The following is a 21,951-nucleotide window of genomic DNA, read 5'->3' as shown; positions in this document are numbered from 1 at the left end:
CTTAACCCATTGAGCGAGGACAGGGATCAAACCCGCCTACTCACAGACACAATGTCAGGGGCTTAAGCCACTGAGCCACAACAGGAACTCCTTCAGTGATTTTTCTTAACAGTCCCCAGAAAGAACAGCCACCATTCGTGTGTCCAGCTTCTCGTGGGGAATAAACATAGGATGAAGAAACTAGAAGGTGGAGACAGAACCTTGCCATACATCTGGGTGCATAACTAGAATATTTCCATCCGATATTTCCATTCACCTCATTAAATAGGAAAATGCACGCAATAAGGTATTGTTAACATGGCCAAGGTTTGTCTTCATTCCCCAGGATCTGCCCTCTTTCTTCACACCCGAATCCTGGATGGGTAAGGACCACCAGCTTAGGACCACTCTCTCCCAGCACCTCGCCACACACCATGAACGAGGCTGACCTCCCTCCCAGCTTCACAAATGGATCACGGGACCTGGGCCAGGCCAGTGATCCCTGGCCGTCGTTCCTAGCAGAGGACTGTGTCAGGCCAATCAGGGCCAGCAAAGCTCAACTCCAGGGCTCGCTCTGAGCAATGAGAGAATCGAACATCTTCGTTCTTGATGAACATGAACAGAAAGGAATAAGGAACAGGAACCGCTGTGGCCGTCTTGCCACCATATGTAGCTTGAGAATGGAAAGCCCAGTAGAGCAGGAGTCCCTCAAGTCTTCCTATTAAGGGCCTGTTAGAAGTATTTTAGATTCTGCAAGCTACTCAAAGTCTGTCCTGTAACTACTCAATTCAGTCACCGTAGCAGGAAAACATCTATTGATAATATGTAAATAAATGAGCTTGGCTATGTTCCAATAAAACTTTATTTACAAGAATGGGTGGAAGCAGGACTTGGCCTGTAGGCCAGAGTTTCTGAACCCCTGGTTTAATGCATGCGTTCCAGAAATACCAGGTGGCCTCAAATCATGGCTCTGTTGTTTGCAGAGTCCTGAACAAGTTATTTTAATCTCTCTGTGCCTGGCTTGCCTCATCTGTACATGGAAATAGTAAAACCACCTACCTCATAGACTCCCGATGAGGGTTAAATGGATTAGTGAGTGTCAGGTGCTCGGAGCAGCGCCTGGCACACTGAAGCACTGTGTGCACGAGCTGCTCTCACCTCTGGCACCGTGATCACTGTCCATGAGGCCCCGAGAGAGAAACCCGGTCCAGTATCATTTGAGTCCAAGGTCGACATGGGCCAAAGTTCTTAGCCCAGCCTCTTCAGTTATATGAGGTAATTAATTCTCCTTTTTGCTTAAAACAGTTTGAGTTGGCTTTCTGTCTTGTAAGTGAAATTTCTCCATCCGAATACGTGAATGAAATCAGGATAGGAGTGACCATTACCTCACGACTGTGATGTAACCTCTCTCATTTCTGCGTCCATCACAGCAAGTTCTCTGACTAAGCCCAGACAGGGCCTCAGACATGGCTGGGAACTGAATCGCGTCCCCCATCCCCACATTCATATGTGGAAGCCCTAACCTCCCAGTGGGATTGGTATTTGGAGAAGGGGCCTTTGGGAGGCGATTGAGTTGGTTAAGGTCATGACGGTGGCGTCCTTGTGATGAGATCACTCTCTCTTTAAGAAGAACCATCACAGAGGCTGCCTCCTCTCCTCCCGCACAAACTGAGAAAAGGCTGTGTGGTGACACCATGAGAGGACGGCCATCTGCCCTCCAAAGAGAGTTCTGACCCTACTGGCACCTTGATCTCAGACTTCCAGTCCCCAGAACTATGAGAAATAAATTCCTGTTGCTTACGCCACCCAGTCTCCAGTATTTTATTACCGCAGCCTCAGCTGATTAAGATAGACATGTTTTCCCCTGAAAACAGGACCTAGCAGGCTCTCTCAATCAATCAAAGTCAGAGTGTGAAATGAAACCTCTTTATCCCTGCTTTAGGTCATGAATTCTAGGGGCTGTTCCCAAGTAATATTAACGAGCTTTGTAAATGTTCTCTTAGCAAACGCTTAGGAAAGAGAAAGAAACTTGCCAAAAGAGCTATACATTTTCAGACATGTGGCCTCCACTTCTAACTTCTCGTTTATGAGTCTTTATTTCATCCAAACCCGTATCCTTTAAACTGTCTGCAGAAAAGAAAAAAAAAAAAAAAAAAACTTGAAATCATCCAACATTTCTTTTTTCTTTACCAAGCTCCTTTCTTCTTAGGCTCAATGCAGGCTGTTTGCATGAATGAGGTCATCAAAGGCTTCTAAAGAACAAGTTTCTCCTTTAACCCAGGAAATGATAAAATTAACAGACTTTAACATGTAGAATGTCATTGATGAATGCAATGCCCTTCAACTATACAGCAGAAACAAATAATTGCATAATTAACTTGATTTGTTTTACCTTCGCAGCAAAAGGGGCTTTTGAATTCAGAAGGCACATGAGCCCAGAATCTGGATATTTTCTTTCTTTTTTTTTCTTTAAAATTTAATTAGCTATTGCTAGCAATATTCCATGCTTCCCAAATTCTCAACCCCCATGGGGGGGTCCATACTACGACTCCCTACAAACTCACTCAGGTGCATGTCTTCTTCTCCAAACAATAGAGATACCATCTGATGTTAAGAAAAGATGCCCTAGCAATTCTACAGCTTTCTGCGGATGTCTAGAGCAATGTTCTCAAACAGAATGTGCATTCAAACCCCCCTGAGGTCTCATTAAAACACAGACTGCTGGGCTCATCCTCAGAGGTTCTGCTTCCGTAGGTCTGGGGTCGAGGGAGGGAATCTAGAGTCAGACTAGTTCCCAGGTGATGCAAGTGATTGGCTCTAAGTGACATCTTTGTATTAGTTTTCTATGCCATGTAACAAATGACCACAAATTTATCTTGTAAAAAACACAAAGTGAGTCATCTATGCCTTCTTCTGGGGGCTGTCAGAGCTGAGGTCCCCTCCCAAAATATAGCTGCTGGCAGAACTCATTTCCTTGCAGCTGTGGAACTCATAGAAGCTGCACCTTCAAGGCCAGCAGGAGGGTCTCTCACACTTTGAATCTCTTCTGACCTCAGGAAGATCCAGTCCCTTTTAAGGGCTCATCTGATTAGGTCAGGCCCACCCAGGGTAACTTCTCTTTGGATTAATGCAAAGTCAACTGATTAGTAACCCAATCACAGGAATGCTATCCCATTGTACTGTCAGGCTTCACCCACACCTGACATGAAAGGATTAGATCGGGGGAAGGGGACGAGTATACACCAAAGAGTAAAGAATCTTGGGGTTGCCCCAGAATTCTGCCTGCCCCAAGCTCTATCACAGGGCCTAAGCCCACAATACTGAATTATGAACTTGATTATCTGTCTCTCTACTGAAAAGCATCTGTTTTACATCTAGGTCCTCAGCGCTGAAACTGAGGGCCAGAAAATACTCCATAAACACCAAATGGACAAACTAATTGATGAGTTCTGTACTGTTGTCTCCTAGTGGGTAACTTTTCTTCCCTACTCATTTCAAAAAATTCTTTTTTTTTTCTTTTTCATTTTTTTTTTTCTTTTTCAGTCATAGCTACAGCACATGTAAGCTCCCCAGGGCCGGGTCATTGCAGCTTCAGCAATGATCCTTAACCTACTGTGCCAGGCCAGGGATCAAACCGGTGCCTCAGCAGCAACCCAAGCTGCCACAGACACAAAGTTGGATCCTTAACCTGCTGTACCACAGTGGGAACTCCCTCATTTCAGCGTTCTTAAATTGAGGCTTCTCGGTTCAGATCCTGCTTTGCTGTGGCTACGGCGTAGGCTGGGAGCTGCAGCTCCAATTCTGCCTCTAGCCTGGGAACTTCCATGTGCAGCACCTGTGGCCCTAAAAGGCAAAAAAATAAAAAAATAAAATAAATAAAATAAAACGAAAAGGGAGTTCCCACTGTGGTGCAGCAGAAACAAATCCAACTAATATCCATAAGGATATAGGCCTTTCTCAATGGGTCAGGGGTCCAGCATTGCCATGAGCTGTGGTGTAGGTCGCAGATGCAGCTCAGATCCCACACTGCTATGGCTGTGGTGCAGGCCAGCAGCTGCAGCTTCGATTTGACCCCTAGCCTGGGAACTTCCATATGCCACACTTGGAGTCCTAAAAGGCAAAAAGTAAAAATAAAAATAGAAAGCTTCTCGAAAAAGTAAATGTCATGTGTGATTACATGTAATCAGGCAGAAAAACTGAGGAGGGAAGCAGTAATATCCTTCAGCAAACATCTAATAACATGTGGACGGTGTGGGGCTTCAGAGACGAATAACTTCCTGTAATAAGCATTATCCTGTCATTAGTTAGGTTGAAAGTGGGATTGATTGCTCCAAGAGTTGACATGTAGACTTTGACCAGGCACCTTGGGTATGACCACAGGACTTCAATGTCTGTCATTATCATTACTATTCAGGCTTACCTGGTGAACACTGACTATATGCCAGGCACTGTGCTAGATGGTTTGCAAGCAGAGACTCCCATGCAAAGTCCCATGAGGGGTAGATGCTATTTCTCCTTGTTCACTACTGTGTCAGTGCTAACTCAGTGTCTGACCACTCGTGGGCTCTCAGTCAGACAGCTGTCAAATGAGTGACCAACAAACCTTGGAAGAAGTGATTCAGCCTATTTCATAAAAATGAGGAAACTGATGTTCAGAGAAATTAAACACCTTTTTTCTTTTTCTTTTTTTTTTTTTTTTGTTTTTTTGTTTTGTTTTGGTTTGGTTTGGTTTTCTTGCTTTTTAGGACCACACTCACAGCATATGAAAGTTCCCAGGGCAAGGGTTTCATCAGAGCTGCAGCTGCTGGCCTACACAACAGCCACAGCCACACTGGATCCTTAACCCACTGAGGGAGGCCAGGAATCAAACCCACATCCTCATGGATGCTAGTCAGGTTTGTTACTACTGAGCCATGATGGGAACACCAGAAGTTAAATATCTTGCCTAAGACAACACAAAGAAACAATTCAAGCCCAACTGCTACAATTCCAAAGCACACACTTGAATACCCATCTGTACACTTCTCATCCACGTCACGGTAACTTCTGGGTATTAAAAACTGGACTTAACTTGGCCTGTATCTCTTAAATCAAAGTCTGTCTCTGTGTAACCAATTCCATTTCTTAGAGGTATCTGCCTGCTAAACAAGCCTGACTCAAGAAGATGGAAACGAGGACCATTAATTATCACCCATTACAAGAATTTACTTTGGGTGTCTTCCCTAGATGCCAGTAGTTCTTCAAGTCGTCACCATCCTGGAAAGATGTGGACTTTGGCTTAGCAAAACCCCAGGTGGACATTTCAAATCCTTCCCATGGAACAGAAAATTAACCTACAAAATATTTGTATAGGACGCGTACAATGGCTTTAAGAGTTGTATACTCAAAGAATATTTGGGTATAAAATGGAAGCAGGTTGGCAGGAAGTGTACACATGATACTAACTCCCCCAAAAGCCCCTGGTGAGAAGCATCATAAAACAAACAGGACATTTCTCTTTTATGCTCAGTCACATATTCAGTCACCTTCCAGAGTCCCTGGAAACCAGGCAACCAAATACAGAAACCAGGAGGGCTGGAGACCTCCCTTGTGGACACATTCCTGGGGACTGCTGGGCTCACTCTTAACTTTGCTCCCACACACATGGCCACACCCCTGGCTACCATGTTTTCACCCTGTGCCTCCAACCTCGTGACCACAGCTGCACAGACCAGAGGATTAGGCAAGACCTCTAAGCGAAGCTTGACCCACACTTGCAGGCAAAGGGATCACCGTTCACTGGTCTGGTTTCCTGTAGAGGGCCGCAAACTTGAGACCTGGGGTGGGGGGATGTGCTGGGGTTGTGGATGGAAATCCTATAAAATTGGAGTGTGATGATCATTGTACAACTATAAATGTAATAAATTTAGTAATTAAATAAAATGAAACAATAAAAATAAAATAAAATAAATAAAAACAAACTTGAGACCCGAAAGGCGGTGCTCTAAAGTTGCTATGAAAACTACGGCCCTGCCTGCCCACAAGGAATTTACTAATAGTCCGTGAGGAATTAAACACAGAAATCGAAGGTAAGCACTTAGAAACCTTTAGAGAACTTTGAATTGCATGACTCTGGAATCTAATAATAAAAGTTAGGGTGTATTTCACCTTGGCACAGATAATTTTTACTCTGTTTTGGCACAGATAGTTTGAGAAACAGTAGATTTTGGAGAAGCAGACAGGACCTGCAAAGATAAAAGGCGGGACAGACATTTGTGAGGGGTGCTGGGTTCCAGCCCATTCCTGAGGCTTGATGGCATCCATGCCCTTACACTCCAAAACAACATTCCTGAGTCCTTACGATCAGTGTTCCTTCTCTGCTGAAGCCTGCTCAGGCGATTTTATGGGCCTTGAAACTAGAGTCCTCATGCGTATATTCACACCAGTCACTGAGGATGAAAAAAACAACTGAGGGAGTGGGATGCACTGGGAGCCTGGGGTTAATAGATACAGACTATTGCCTCTGGAACAGATTAGCAATGAGATCCTGCTGTGTAGCACTGGGAACTATGTCTAGTCACTTGGGATGGAGCAAGATAATGTGAGGAAAAAGAATGAATACATGTATGTGTAACTGGGTCTCCATGCTGCACAGTAGGAAAAAAAATTATGTATTGAGGAAATTAAAAAAAAGGAAAGAATAAAAAGGGTATCTCAGTCATATAAAACATAGTTTTAAATTAAAAAAAAAAAAAAACCTACCAGTCTTTATCCTGGTTTCCTGAGAACTTCTACCCTGAGACTCCATCAAAGCAAATCCAAAGAAACAACCATCTTTTCATTCTCATCCTTGGCTAGACCTTTAATTCTAAAATAAACAAGATCCTTTATGTAGCAATCATGGGGAAGAGAAGAAAAACAGCTGGAGTAGATGAGCGTTGGTCAATAAACATGTAGAGAGCCTCCTACGTGGTCTCACCGAGTCAGCGATGTGAGAAGGTGCACCGGGCTTGCCACATGGGGGTCATGACTTAGTGGGAAAAGAGAGAGAGCCGACAGCTCAACAAATCAATCAATAAACGAGATCATTTCAGAGAGTGATACATGCAAAGAAGAAAGTTATTTATATGAGGAAAACAGACCAGCCCTCAAAACCACCAGCTAAGGAAGGAGGAAGGTGAAGCAGAGAGGAAAGACTTATTGTTATAATACATGTTCTTATACTAAAAGCAAACGCTCTGCCGGGACTGCTGAAGATTTTAAGTACCCTTACAACAACCCCAAGAGATGCTGCTGTTCTCTTCATTTTATACACAGGGGAAAAGTTCAGAGAAATTCCCTAACTTGCCCAAGATAACAGCTGGGAAGTTTGGAGGCAGGACATGAATCTAAAAAGAGCTTGCTGCAAAGCCCATGCTCTTAACCAGCCATGGAGAGTAACCCTTAGTCATGGAGAGTAACAGAACAAAAAGATGAGATTCAACGTGGCTACCTTTTTTTGGTCACCCAGAACCGTCAGGCTCAGCCATTCTTGCTTCTCAGCCAAAAGGACCATGAATTCTCCTTACATGCACATTCCCTTCTGAAAGCCAAATGCAAAGGCCTCCTGCACATTTTTGCAGAAACCCAACAGAAGCAAAGTGCTTTGGGCCACATAAAAGCTATTTTTGCAAGAACCATCTCAAAATGATACTAAAAAGAAAGTTAGATCTTATGATGTTATTTCTCCAAGCAGTGGCAGGGGATGGCTGTAAGATGTCTCTTAAAATCCATCACACGTACAAATGGAATGGACTTAAGTTGAACAGAGACTGAGTCGGTCATTTAACATCTGGTCTAGATTTCCAATAGTCAGAAGAGCCTGGGGCTCAGATCTTTGTTTATAGATGCTAACCAATCCATCACAACTGCTGCCCCTACCCCCAACCATTTAAGCCGTGTCCTGCCCATCGAGGGCGTACCTCTCTCTCCCTCTCTCTCACTCTCTTGAAAGGTTAATGCATGTGTTTTCTACTAACAGTTTCAGGTGACTGAAGTCATCCATCTTTCTGGACCTTATTGGGAAAAAAACTCTGAGTTCAGGCCCCTCTAGCCAGCTCCAGGCAGATCACCTGACATCCAAGCATTGACAAAAAGAATGCAAGAAAACTTGTTGCCTTCAGGTGTGGAAAAGATTTATGAAACGATGGCTCTAGTGCAATAAAAAAAAATCCATTCTATTTTTCCAATATAAACTCACTATTCTAGAATTTGTTACAATCCTAGATGATTTTTATTAGATTTACCTGCCTGTGTATGCTGTGAGTGCTGCCTGTGAAATAAAAGTACACTAAAACAGGAGTTCCCATTGTGGCTCATCAGCTTATGAACCCAACGAACATCCATGAGGATGCAGGTTCAATTCCTGGCCTCGCTCAGTGGGTAAAGGATCCGGCATTGCCATGAGCTGTGGTGTAGGTCACAGATGAGACTCAGATTCCACGTTGATGTGGCTATGGCATAGGCCAGCAGCTGTAGCTCTGATTCGACCCCTAGCCTGGGAACTTTCATATGCTGCAGGCGCAGCCCTAAAAATAAAATAAAAATAAAAATGAAAAATAAAAGTACACTAAAGCAATTAATATTTCCAAGTAGCTTACTAAAATTAGTTATTTGTGAACAAACCATGTGCTATTCTTATAAGAGTAACAGTTGACCAGATATCACTAATAATAATATTAAATGCTCAGTAAACATTAGGTTTGTGTCAGATACCATCAAGTTATGTGTTACCACAACCTTATGGTGTAGGGTATTATCCCCACTTTAATGAAAAATAAAAGCTTAAAAATTAAGTGTTTACCAAGGGCATACCAGCCAAAGCAGGATTCCAATTTAAACTCAGGAAGCAGGACCCAGAGTATGAGCAGAGTAGGAAGACCTTGACGACTTCTCCCCCATGGACACATCAAAACTACAACTACACATGAGTAATTCTTGCTGAGAATGACCTGAAGACCAGCAGATCGGCCCTTGACAACCAAGGCTGTAAAGAAGGAGTCTGGCAGGAGGGAGAACTGATCAAGTCCAAACCCACACCACTAGCAGGTGACACAGAAGAAGAGGTGGGTATCACAGGCGCAGGGATCTTCCCTGAGGAGTGAGAGGTCTGAGTACCAAATTGGACATCTCAGCACTGGGGTCTGGCCCTGGAAGGATGAGCCCCCTTAGCTGCTTTGAAGATTTGTGGGAATTCCTGGAGGGCTATGAGAACCCAGGATTTGGCGCTTGAAGAGCATGGACACAGACTTATTTACTCCTAGGCTCAGCACAGAAGCAAGCAAATTAAAAATTGCCTGGCGCGCTCATCCACCTACTAGGACTGCCCTAGTGTGCCCCCCAGCCCACTCTGGGCTCCTGCTCCAGCCCCTCCTACTCTGGCACCTCTCCTCACAAAGGCGGAGATGCCATCACCCCAGGGAAAAGCCCAGCTCCCTCAGGGATCCTACTTCAGCCCCACCCAAAAAAGGGCAGCAACCACTACTGAGTGTGGGAGAAGCCCAGGCTTATACCAGGCTTCAACCTCTAACCCCTCAGCTCTAGTCCCACCTTACTAAGGCAGTAGCTACCAGTGCCCCACAGGAGAAGATATAATCTGCTCACTTCAGATCTAGCTCTCCCACTAAAGCCCCTGGGCACACACAGACTGCATAGCAACACTCCCACACAAGGACACCCCTTCAAGACTGACCAGACAGGTAACTGTCTTACCTCATTTCATAGAGACAAAGTCCTACAAATGAGAGGAAAGAGGAATATATACCAAATAAAACAAGAAAAAATCCAGGAAAAGACCCTAATAAAAGGGAGATAAATAATTTACTTTATAAATAGTTCAAAGTAATAATAAAAATGTTCACTAAGCTCAGGAAAATAGAGGAACAGAGTGAAAATGTCAACAGAAGACTAGGAAATATTTTTTCAAATCAGAGCTTAAAAATATAGTAACTGGAGTTCCCATTGTGGCACAGTGGAAACGAATACAACTAGGAACCATGAGGTTGTGGGTTTGATCCCTGGCCTCGCTCAGTGGGTTAAGGATCTGGTGTTGCCATGAGCTGTGCTGTAGGCCACAGATGAGGCTCAGATCTGGTGTTGCTATGACTGTGGTATAGGCCAGCAGCTGTAGCTCTGTTTTGACCCCTAGCCTGGGAACCTCCATATGCAAGTATGGCCCTAAAAAGCAAAAAAAAAAAAAAGAAAGAAAGAAAGAAAGAATACAATAACTGTGAAAAGAAGAATTCACTAGACTGTATAGATTGGGTGATGAAGCAGAATGTATAAGCAACCTAGAAAAGAGAATAATGAAAATCACACAATCAGAACAGCAAAAGGAAAAAAAAATCTTCAGAAGGATGATTTAAGTGACCTCTGGGACAACATCAAGCATACTAATATTTGCATTACCAAGGTCCCAGAAGGAGGAGAGAGAGAAAGGGGCAGAAAATGTATTTGCTGGAATTGTGGCTACAGATTTCCCAGACCTGAAGGTGGAAACATATATCTAGTTCCAGGAAAAACAAAGAGTCCCAAACAATATGAACCCAGAGAGACCTACACCAAGACCTATCATAATGAAAATAGCAAAAGTTAAAGAGAGGATTCTAAAGGCAGCAAGAGAAAAACAAAGAGTCATATACCAGGTACCTCCCCCACATAAGGCTGTCAGCTCATTTTCATGCAGAAACTTAGCAGGTCAGAAAGGAGTGGCATGATATATTTAAAGCGGTAAAAAGGGAAAACCTGCAGACTGAGATATTCTACCCAACAAGATAACCATTTAGAATACAAGGAGAAATAAAGACAAGCAAAAACTAAAAGACCTCACCAACACTAAACCCACCCTAAAAGAAATGTTAAAGAGTCTTCTTTAAGTTAAAAAAAAAAAAGGCTACAACAATAATTAAGGATCTATAGGAAAGGAAAAATCCCACTAGGAAAGGCAAATATATAGTAAGGGCAGTGGATCAATCATTTAAATAAGCTAGGACAAAGGTAAAGGACAAAAAATTATAAAATCAGCTTTAAGTACAATAAACAGTGAAGGGATAAACATAAAGATGTAAAAGATGACATCAAAAACCCAAAATGTGGGAGTTTCTCTCGTGGCACAGTGGTTAACGAATCTGACTAGGAACCATGAGGTTGTGGGTTTGATCCCTGGCCTTGCTCAGTGGGTTAAGAATCTGGCGTTGCCATGAGCTGTGGTGTAGGTTGCAGATGTGGCTCAGATCCTGCATTGCTGTGGCTGTGGTGTAGGCCAGTGGCTACAGCTCTGATTAGACCCCCAGCCTGGGAACCTTCATATGCCTCAGGTGTGGCCCTAGAAAAGACAAAAAAGGGGGGGAATGGAGTAAAAAAAACATAGACCTATTAGGAAGTGTTTGAACATAAATGACTAACAGTTTAAAACAAGTATGTATAGCTATAGGTCAACATATATGAACTCCATGGTAACTACAAATTAAAAACCAACAATAGACACACAAAAACTAGAAGGAAAAGAATACAAGCACACTAGTAAAGAAAATCATTAAACCACAAAAGAGTAAGAACAAAAGAGAAGAGTTACCAAAAAAATCAGAAAACAAGTGACAAAATGCCAGTAAGTGCATACCCATCAATAATCACTTTAAATGTCAAAGGGATAAATGCTCCAATCAAAAGGTAAAGTTAAAAAAATCTTTTTGCTGCTTACAAGAAAATCATTTCAGAGCTAAAGACACATAGACTAAAAGTGAAGGTATAGAAAAAAAATACTTCATGTGAACAAGAATGACCAGAAAGCAGGGCTAGCAGTACTCATATAAGATAAACTATACTTTAAAACAAAGTCTATAACAAAAGACAAAGAAGGGCACTATATAATGATAAAGGGATCAATACCAAAAGAGGATATAACACTCATTAACATAGGCACACATAAATATATAAAACCAGTATCACTGATGAACAAAGATACAAAAATACACAACAAAATACTAGCAAACCAAACCCAACAATACATTAAAAGGATCATACACCATGATCAAGTGGGATTTATCCCAGGGATGCAAGAATTCTTCAATATATGCAAATCAATTGGTGTGATACACCACATTAACAAACTAAAGAATAAAAACCATATGGTCATCTCAATAGATGCAGAATAAGCTTCTGACAAAATTCAACACCATTTTTGATAAAAACTCTCCAGAAAGTGGGCATAGAGGGAAACTACCTTAACATAATAAAAGCTATATATGACAAACTTCTCAATGAGGAAAAGCTGAAAGCATTTCCCCTAAGATCTGGAACAAGACTAGGTTGCCCACTCTTGCCACTTTTATTCAACATAGTTTTGGAGGTCCTAGCCTGGCAATCACAGAAGAAAAAGAAATAAAACTAATCCAAATTGGAAAGGAAAGAGTAAAAAGTCATTATTTGCAGAGAACATGATACTATACATAGAAAATCTTAAAGACATTACCAGAAAACTGTTAGAGCTGATCAATAAATCTGGTAAAATTTCAGGATATGCTATTAATTTGCAGAAATCAACTGCATTCCTATATACTAACAATGAACTATCAGAAAGAGAAATTAAGGAAAAAATCTCCTTTACCATCACATCAAAAAGATACAATAATTAGGTATAAGCCTACCTAAAGAGACAAAAGATATGTACTCTGAAAAATATAAGATGCTGATGAAAGAAATCAAAGATGGCACAAATAGAAAGATTATATCATGCTCTTGGATTGGAAGAATCAATATTGTCAAAATGACTATAATACCCAAGGCGATCTACAGATTCAATGCAATCCCTATCAAATGAACAATGGCATTTTTTTTCATTTTTTTTATTACTCAAATGAATTTATCACATCTGTACTTGTATAATGATCATAACAATCTGATTTCACAGGATTTCCATCCCATGAACAATGGCATATTTCACAGAACTAGAACAAAAAAAATTTTAATGTGTTTGTAAATATATAAGACCTCAAATACCCAAAGAAATCCTGAGAAAGAAAAATGAAACTGCAGGAATCAGGTTCTCTGACTTCAGACTATACTACAAAGCTATAGTCATCCCAACAGTGTGGTACTGGCACAAAAACAAATATAAATCAGTGGAATGTGATAGAAAATCCAAAAATAAACCCATGCACCTATGGCAAGTTAATCTATGGCAAAGGGGGCAAGAATACACAATGGAGAAAAGACAGTCTCTTCAATAAGTGGTGCTGGGAAAATTTGGCATCTACATGTGAAAGAATGAAATTAGAACATTATCTTATGCCATGCACAGAAATAAACTCAAAATTGCTTAAAGACCTAAATGTAAGACTGGATACTATAAAACTCTTAGAGGAAAACATAGGCAGAACACTCTTTAACATAAATCACAGCAAAATCTTCTCAGATCCACCTCCTAAAATAATGAAAATAAAAACAAAAATAAACAAATAGGACCTAATTAAACTTAAAAGATTCTGCAAAGTAAACCATAAAAAAACTCACATAATGGGAGATAATATTTGCAAATGAAGCAACAAATAAGGGATTAATCTCTAAAATATACAAACAGCTCATGCAACTCGATAACAAAAAAAAAAAAATCAAAAAATGGTCAGAATATCTAAATAGACCTTTCTCCAAAGAAGATATACAGGTAGTCAAAAAGTACTTGAAAAGATGCTCAACATCACCCATTATTAGAGAAATGCATATCAAAACTATAATGAGATATCACCTCACACAGGTCAGAACGGCCATTATCAAAAAATCTACAAACAATAGATGCTGGAAAGGGTGTGGAGAAAAAGGCACCCTCCTACACTGTTGATGGGAATGTAAATTGGTGCATCCACTACAGAGAACAGTATGGAGATTTCTTTTAAAACTAAAAAATAGAATTACCATAAGATCCAGCAATCCCACTCCTGGCCATCTATCCAGAGAAAACCATAATTAAAAAAAAAAGATACATGCACCCAATGTTTGCTGCCAGCACGATTTACAATAGCCAAGACATAGAAGCAACTTAAACATCCGTCAGCAGAGGGATGAATAAAGAAGATGTGTTAAATATATAAAATGGAATATTAGCCATAAAAATTAAGTAACTGTCGTATAGCACAGGGAACTACATTGGGTCACTTGTGATGGAATATATATATATGAATGACTGGGTCACTTTGCTATACAGCAGAAATTGACAGAAATTGTAAATCAACCATAACAAAAAAATAAAAATAAAAATCAACTATAATAGAAAAATAAAAATTTAAAAATAAAATTTAAAAAATGAAATAATGCCATTTGCAGCAACATGGATGGACCTAGAGATTACAAGTGAAGTTAAGTCAGACAAAGACAAATATCATATGATATCACTTATTTATGGAATCTTTAAAACATGATACAAATGAACTTATTCACAAAAGAGAAACAGACTTGCACACTTCAAATTTAAGGTTAACAAAAAGGAAAGGTGGGATGGAGGTATAAATTATGATAAATGATGCACTCTACTAAATATAAAATAGTCAACAAAGATCTATTCTACAGCACAGGGAACTCTACCCAATATTCTGTAATAATCTATAAAAAAAATAATCTGGAAAAAGAATGGATATATGTATATGTATAACTGAATCACTTTGTTGTACACCTGAAACTAATATAACATTATAAATCAATTATACTCTAATATAAAATTAAAAATAAATAAGAAATAAGAAATACTAGTAGAAAATTAGAAATGAAAAAAATAAAATGATTTTCCTTTAAAAAAATCATGACTGGCTCAATAGATGCAGAAGAAGAATTTACTAAAACTAATTCATGATTTTTTAAAAAATTCAAAATGCTAGCTATAGAGAGGACATACATTAACAGAGTAGGGCCATATATATACAAGCCCTCAGAAAACATCACACTCAAGGGTGAAAAGCTGGAAGCATTTCCTCCACAATCGGGAACAATACAAGCATGCCCGTTCTTGAAGTCTCACTGCACAGCTCTTCTGTTACCTTATGCTCCAAACTTCAGTATTACCTTAACATCCCCTTCTGCGCTTTTGTTCACACTGTTCTATCAACAATTTCTTTCCCATCTTTACCTGCTCAACGCTAGATAAGTTTTTCCCACCAAATCTTTGCCTGTTATCTACAGTTGAAATTTAGGGCTCAATCAAATGCCCAATTTTTTATGAATCTTTCCCCTGCCTATTTTAAATACTTTCTAACCTGAATTATAGTTATTTTCATATCTGCCTTAACTTTTTACAAAATCACAAGCTCCATAAGAGCAGGATCCAAAAGATGTTAATTATAGAGTGCTGTAGAATGCATTTGATGGAGTAACTGCTGACTTATGTTATGTGTCTTTGGGATTAAAACTAAACGATTTTTCAAAAAAAAAGAATATCAATTCTTGCCACTTTGATTCAACATAGTATTGGAAGTCCTAGACACAGCAATCAGACAAGGAAAAGAAACAAGAGGAATACAAATTGGAAATGAGGAAGAGAAACTGTCACTCTTTGCAGGTGACATGATACTACAACTAGAAAATCCTCAAGAAGCCACAAAAAACTTCTAGACATAATCAATGATTTCAGTGAAATTGTAAGATACAAAATAAATGTACAGAAATCTCTATACTAATAAAGTAAGAGAAATCAAGGAAACAATCTCATTTACAATCATATCAAAAAGATTAAAATATCTTTGAGTAAATTTAATCCAGGAGATGAAAGATCTGTACTTTGAAATCTATGAAACACTGATGAAGAAAACTGAAAACAATATAAAAAAAAATTGAAATGTATACATGTTCGTGAATTAGGGGAATTAGTATTGTTAAAATGTCCATACTACACAAAGTAATCTACAGTTAATGCAATTCATATCCAAATACTCATGACATTTTTCACAGAATTAGAATGAATCCTAAAGATTGTATGGAGCCACAAAAGACGTTGAGAGAAAAGGATTAAGCTGGAAATATCCCTCCCTGACCTCAGAATATACTACAGACAAAGCTACAGTAATCAAAACAGTAGGATATTGGCACAAAAATATACATGCACAACAGAAGGGACTAGAGAGCCCAGAAATTAACCCATGCACATATGGACAATTAATCTATGACAAGGGAGGCAGGAATATACAACAGGGGAAAGACAGTCTCTTCAATAAGTGGTGTTGGGAAAACTTGACAGCTTACATGCAAAAGGATGACATTATAAAATTTTGTCATATATATTTTACCATATACATAAACAAACACAAAATGGATTAAAGACTAGAAACCATAAACCACCTATAAGAAAAAATAGGCAGAGTTCCCATCATGGCACAGGGGAACAAATCCAACTAGGAATCATGAGGTTGCAGGTTTGATCCCAGGCCTTGCTCAGTGGATTAAGGATCCAGCATTGCCGTGAGCTGTGGTGTAGGTCACAGACAAGGTTCAGATCTGATGTTGCTGTGGCTGTGGTGTAGGCTGGCAGCTGTAGCTCCAATTGAACCCCTAGCCTGGGAACCTCCATATGCCACAGGTTTGGCCCTAAACAAAAGAAGAAAAAGAAAAACATAGGCAATATATTCTTTGACTGTAGTCTTAGCAATATTTTTTGGACCTGTCTCCTCAGGTAAGGAAAACAAAAGCAAAAATAAACAAATGGGACCTAATCAACTTAAACACTTTCGTACAACTAAGGAAACCATCAACAAAACGACGAAGAGAAGGTATTTGCAAATTATATGTCTCATAAAGGGTTAATATCCAAAACATGTAAAGAAAACAAACAACTCAACATCAAAAAACCAGACAACCTGATTTAAAAGTGGGCAGAAGACATAAAAAGGTATTTTCCAAAGAAAATATACAGATGGCCAACAGGCACATGAAAAGATGCTCAATATCACTAATCATCAGGGAAACACAAAATCCACAATGGGATATCATCTCACACCTGTCAGAATAGATATCAAAAAAAAGTCTACAAGTAACAAGTGTTGGTGAGGGTGTGGGGAAAAGGCAACCGTTGTGCACTGTTGGTGTGAATGTAAATTGGTACAGTCATTATGGAAAACAATATGGAGGTTCCCCAAAATTAAAAATAGAACTATCATATGATCCAATAATTCCACTGCTGGGTATTTATCCAAAGAAAACAAAAATACTAATTCAAAAGACATGCACCCCAGTGTTCACAGTAACATTATTTACAGTTGCCAAGATATGGAAGCAACCTAGGTGTCCATCAAAAGACAAATGGATAAAGGCAACACAGTATATGCAGTATAAATATAATATACCATATTATATTTATATATGTGTATGTGTATATACATACACACACGCATGCACACACACACACACAATGGAATATTACTCAGCCATAATAAAGAATGAATTTCTGCCATCTGCCACAATATACATGGACTTGAGGTGTATTATAGTTAGTGAAAAAGCCAGACAAAGGAAGACAAATGCTATATGTTATATGTGGACTATAAAAAATAAAACAGGAGTTCCCATCGTGGTGCAGTGGTTAATGAATCCGACTAGGAACCATGAGGTTGCGGGTTCGATCCTGCCCTTGCTCAGTGGGTTGAGGATCCGACATTGCTGTGAGCTGTGGTGTGGGTTGCAGACTTGACTCAGATCCCACGTTGTTGTGGCTCTGGCGTAGGCTGACAGCTACAGCTCTGATTTGACCCCTAGCCTGGGAACCTCCATATGCCGCGGGAGCAGCCCAAGAAATGGCAAAAAAGACAAAAACAAAAATAAAAAATAAAAATAAAACAAGGAAATATAACAAAACAGAAACAGACTCACAGATACAGACAACAAACTAGTGATTACCAAAGCAGAAAGGGGTGGAGTAACAGGCAACACAGGGAAAGGGATTAAGAAGCATAAACTATGAGATTTTCTTTTTTAAAGTTGTAAGGATGTAATGTACAGCACAGGAAAAGTAGCCCGTATTTTATGATAACCTTATATGGGGTATAGTCTATAAAATTTTAAATCACTATCTTGTACATTTGAAACTAATATAAGTATTAGTTTTGTAAGTCTTATAAGTCAACTATACTTCAATATTAAAAAAAGGAGGGAGTTCCCACTGTGGCTCAGCAGGTTAAGAACACAACTAGTATCCATGAGGATGTGGGTCTGACCCCTGGCCTTGCCTAGTGGGTTAAAGAATCTGGCATTGCCATGAGCTGCAGTGCAGGTCACAGATGTGGCTCAGATCTGGCATTGCTGTGGCTGTGACATAGGCCAGCAGCTGTAGCTCCAATTTCAACCCCTGGCCTGTGAATTTCCATATGCCATGGGTGTGGTCCTAAAATGACAAAAAAAAATTTTTTTAATAAAAAAAGAAACCAGGAACATATATGCAATAGAATATTACTCACCTTTAAAAAAAGAACAAAATAATGTCATTTGTAGCAATATAGATGCTACAAGAGATTCTCATACTAAGAAAGAGAAAACAAATACCATATGATATCACTTTTATGTAGAATAAATCTAAAATATGGCACAAATTAACCTATCTACTAAACAGAGGCACTCACAGACATAGAGAAAAGACTTGGGGTTGCCAAGGGGGAGAGAGGAGGAAGTGGGATGGACTGGGAGTTTGGGGTTAGTAGATTCAAACTGTTACAGTTAGAATAGATAAACATTGACGTCCTACTGTATAGCACAGGGAACTCTATCCAGCCTCTTGAGACAGACCATGATGGAAGATAATGTAATAAAGGGAATGTATCTATATGTATGACTAGGTCACTTTGCTGTACAGCAGAAATTGGCACAGCATTGTAAATCAACTATACGCTAATTTTAAAATGTCTTTTAAACACACACACACACACAAAGAAATCAGGAATAATAAGGAGATAGAATCGCTACATCTAACAAAAGAAAGGGAGAAATGCAGTAGCCTCCTAAATCACCTGCCATGGAGTTATGATCAGTTGTAATAAAGGCAGTTGCTCATTTTCCAGATCTAGTCAATAGGCACCCATGAGAGGGCAACCACCCCATCAGCTTGGCCCTGTGTTTCTGATTCTAGTTGAGTCACACAAAACACCAAGGGCTCATAGGAACCAAGAGGAAGGCTCTGAAGTACTCCTATAAGATTTTATCCAAAAACATGCTGTCATGGGTCATTTGGGGTTCCCTCCGACGTGCCCCCTACTTTTGACCCAAGTTCTACTCACACTTGCCTTGTCATCCACTGCCTGCCTATATAGTTCCCTCTCTGGTCTTCAGTACCCTCTCTGGTAAGATGGACACAGTTTCTCTTCTCTGATGATCTCATATTCACGGAATGATATAAATGCTGTGAAAGTGCTTTGGAATATTTAGTAAGTTAAATAGATGGAGACAATGATGTCTCCCCATTCCTGCTTCATATCTGCTCTCCTAGGTCCCAATCCCCAACTCTACCCTAGTCCTCTGATCAATCTTTGCCTACCAAGGGGTGAAAACTAAAATTTATCCCAAGAAGTAGAGACTACTGTTAGAGCTCCATTTCTTCTCTTTACCATTTCCCATGACCACTCTTCAGTCTAGAAACTGGGACCACTTCCAGGGATGGTAGAGGCTCTGATCGCCCCAGAGGGAGGGGTACGTACACTTCATAAAGGGCATTTCCACTATGAATGGGATGATGCAAGAGGAGCATGAGACAACTGCTGGAGCACGTCTGAGCTTCTGGCAGTTGCTCATTTCCACAAGATGAGGAAGCGCAGAATGCAGACCGACAAAACGACACTGCCTCTAGTCTCCCCACCTCAACCCCAGCTTCCACCTCCCCTTCCTGTTCCTTCTTGCTCTCATTGTTCAACTCACCTTCCTCCTCTGTCTCGCCAGTTGCTTAGCCCTGGACCTACTCCCCAGCACCATCCACATCTTTCAGCTTTGAGCCCTACCTGTTTCCCTCCTCTAACTAGGGCCATCTCTTCCTGCCACTCTGCCTCAAGGGCTTCCATGGCCAGCCCTTCCCTTGTTTCCTCCAGAACATCCACTTACCATCCTGTTCGTCTTGCTCCCCTTTCCCACTACTCCTTTATCTTTGCCCCTACTCCTCCTCCTAGCCCTTCTGTCTAGCCCCATCTACTCCGATCCTCACCAACGCTCCAGCTACCCCCCAACCTGGTAATTCACAAGTGTCATCCTGGAGAGATGGGATCCCTACTAGTGGGACAGATCAGGTGAAGTTCAGAATTGCCAGGATTGTGGATTCCCAGATGCCTGACCTGGTGGACATAGAGAATTCAAGATCATGGCCACTCAGCACGAAGGGTAAGCTTTTCTACCCTTGTTATCTTACTACGATCTGTATTTTGCTTTCATTATCATCTTATCGATCCTCTTCAAGTGGCAGAGATACTTTTAACAAGTTCCTTTCTTCTGTTCTTTTCCTCTCTTGCCTGACCGGCCAGTCTGCATGATTCCCTACATGTGTGCTTAGCTTCTCCATGGAATTTGGTCTACAGCCACAGAGCAAATAGCAAGACCAATGACAGAGAAGGTGGAGAAGACTGAGGAGTAGGAAGCATCTTATCTGCTCTCCAGGGACCTAAGTTCTGCTGATCCACCCTGGGTTAAAGTGAGCCTAAGAATGGGTGACCCTGAAAACATCCACAGGGCACAAGGTCCCTGCTCTGGATAGACAAGGACTCAAGGATTTTTGGTCTGGTTCCACCAAGATCCCAATTTTTCCTGCATCCTAGGATTCTAGAACCTTGCCAGGGACTTTCTGCCCTTGAGAAATGCCTCCTGCAAGAAGCGGGAGGGGCTCTCCATTGTGTTCTCAACAAAGCTCTGAAGGCTGAACCTCTATCTCAGTCTGCTTATACCCCAAAATTGTGGAAGGTAGCAGAGTCTGAAAGGCAAGGACAGGTCCAGATCCTACCTAGAGGATAGCAGCAGATGAACAGAGGTTATTTTTAAGGCTCTCTCCTCAAACTGGAACACAGATTCAGTGCACTCTCAATCAAAATCCTGATGGATATGTTAGGACAACCTGACAAGTAGTTTATATGAAAAAGCAAAGAGCCACCACCAGCCAAGACTCTCTTAGGAATTGGTAGGAGCAAGTTCCCTGTGAGATATCAGGACTTATTAAAAAATTATAGTAATTAAGAGAAGGGGGTACTGAGAAAACAAAGGCAAATGGACAAATGGCGTAGAACAAGCATCCAGAAACAGATTCACATATAGGCAGGTAATTGATTTAATATTTTTATAATGATTTTTGTTTTTCCATTATAGCTGTTTTACAGTGGGATAATTGATTTCACACAAAAAGTCCTGTGGGGATAGGACTATCTTTTCCAAAAATTGATTTAGGTCGGTTGGATACTCATGTGAAAAAAATGAAGCTGGATTCCTACCACACACCACACTCAAAAATCCACTTCAGACAGAACAGAGACCTAAAGGGGAAAAACAGCACATCCTTTAGAACGGCTCTGGTCATACCTAACTACTGAGTACTGGCGATATGCTATTAAGAGTACAATTTGCATTGGACTGTGAACACTTAGTGTGAACAAATAATAAAATATCTCAATTTTTACATTGAAATGTTGAAAATAATCTGAAAATAGTCAAATCAAATATTTTTTAAAATTTAAAAAAAAAAGTTGAATCCAGATCCTTCCACCTCCACCGTTCCACTCAAATGTCCAGATGTTTGTTTTACAAAACTGAACAACAGCTCCTTGGTAGAAATAAAATCTTCCTGACATCCGCCACAGATCTGTATTCTCCAAGTCTGGAACAGAAGCAAGTTATCCCTGAGGTTTAAGGGCTTCTCCCGCCATGGAATGTTCTGACCCATATTTCAAGATTCATTGGCAGAGCCCCGAATCTTTTCTCTGCAGTGATCCCTCTTTGTCTGTTGTTCCCTTACCTAGTCTAATGGGC

The 21,951-nt window shown here is 40.4% G+C and overlaps 1 protein-coding gene across 6 annotated transcripts in view; it reads right to left on the bottom strand.

Moving 5' to 3' along the window:
• Positions 1 to 21,951, bottom strand: part of LOC146405812 (uncharacterized) — a 107,016-nt gene that overhangs the window by 47,006 nt on the left and 38,059 nt on the right. For 2 of the 6 annotated variants that reach the window (XR_014839024.1, XM_085014972.1), the window contains exon 2: positions 2,027 to 2,106. The exons of the other annotated variants lie outside the window; for them this stretch is intronic. Coding sequence is in view for 1 of the 2 variants with exons in the window: in XM_085014972.1 (XP_084871098.1) it covers positions 2,027 to 2,038 (12 nt within the window). In the remaining variant the exon portion in view is untranslated. The remainder of the gene's footprint in view (positions 1 to 2,026; positions 2,107 to 21,951) is intronic. 6 annotated transcript variants of the gene reach the window in all.

This window comes from Sus scrofa, chromosome 2 (genome assembly GCF_054392235.1).
Source record: "Sus scrofa isolate SSC_HxYL_T2T_F1_AM1 chromosome 2, Sscrofa_HxYL_maternal_Yorkshire_Landrace_v2.0, whole genome shotgun sequence".
Classification (NCBI taxonomy): domain Eukaryota; kingdom Metazoa; phylum Chordata; class Mammalia; order Artiodactyla; family Suidae; genus Sus; species Sus scrofa.
Note: the sequence above shows the minus strand (reverse complement) of the source record. Positions and strands in the feature narration are given on the sequence as shown.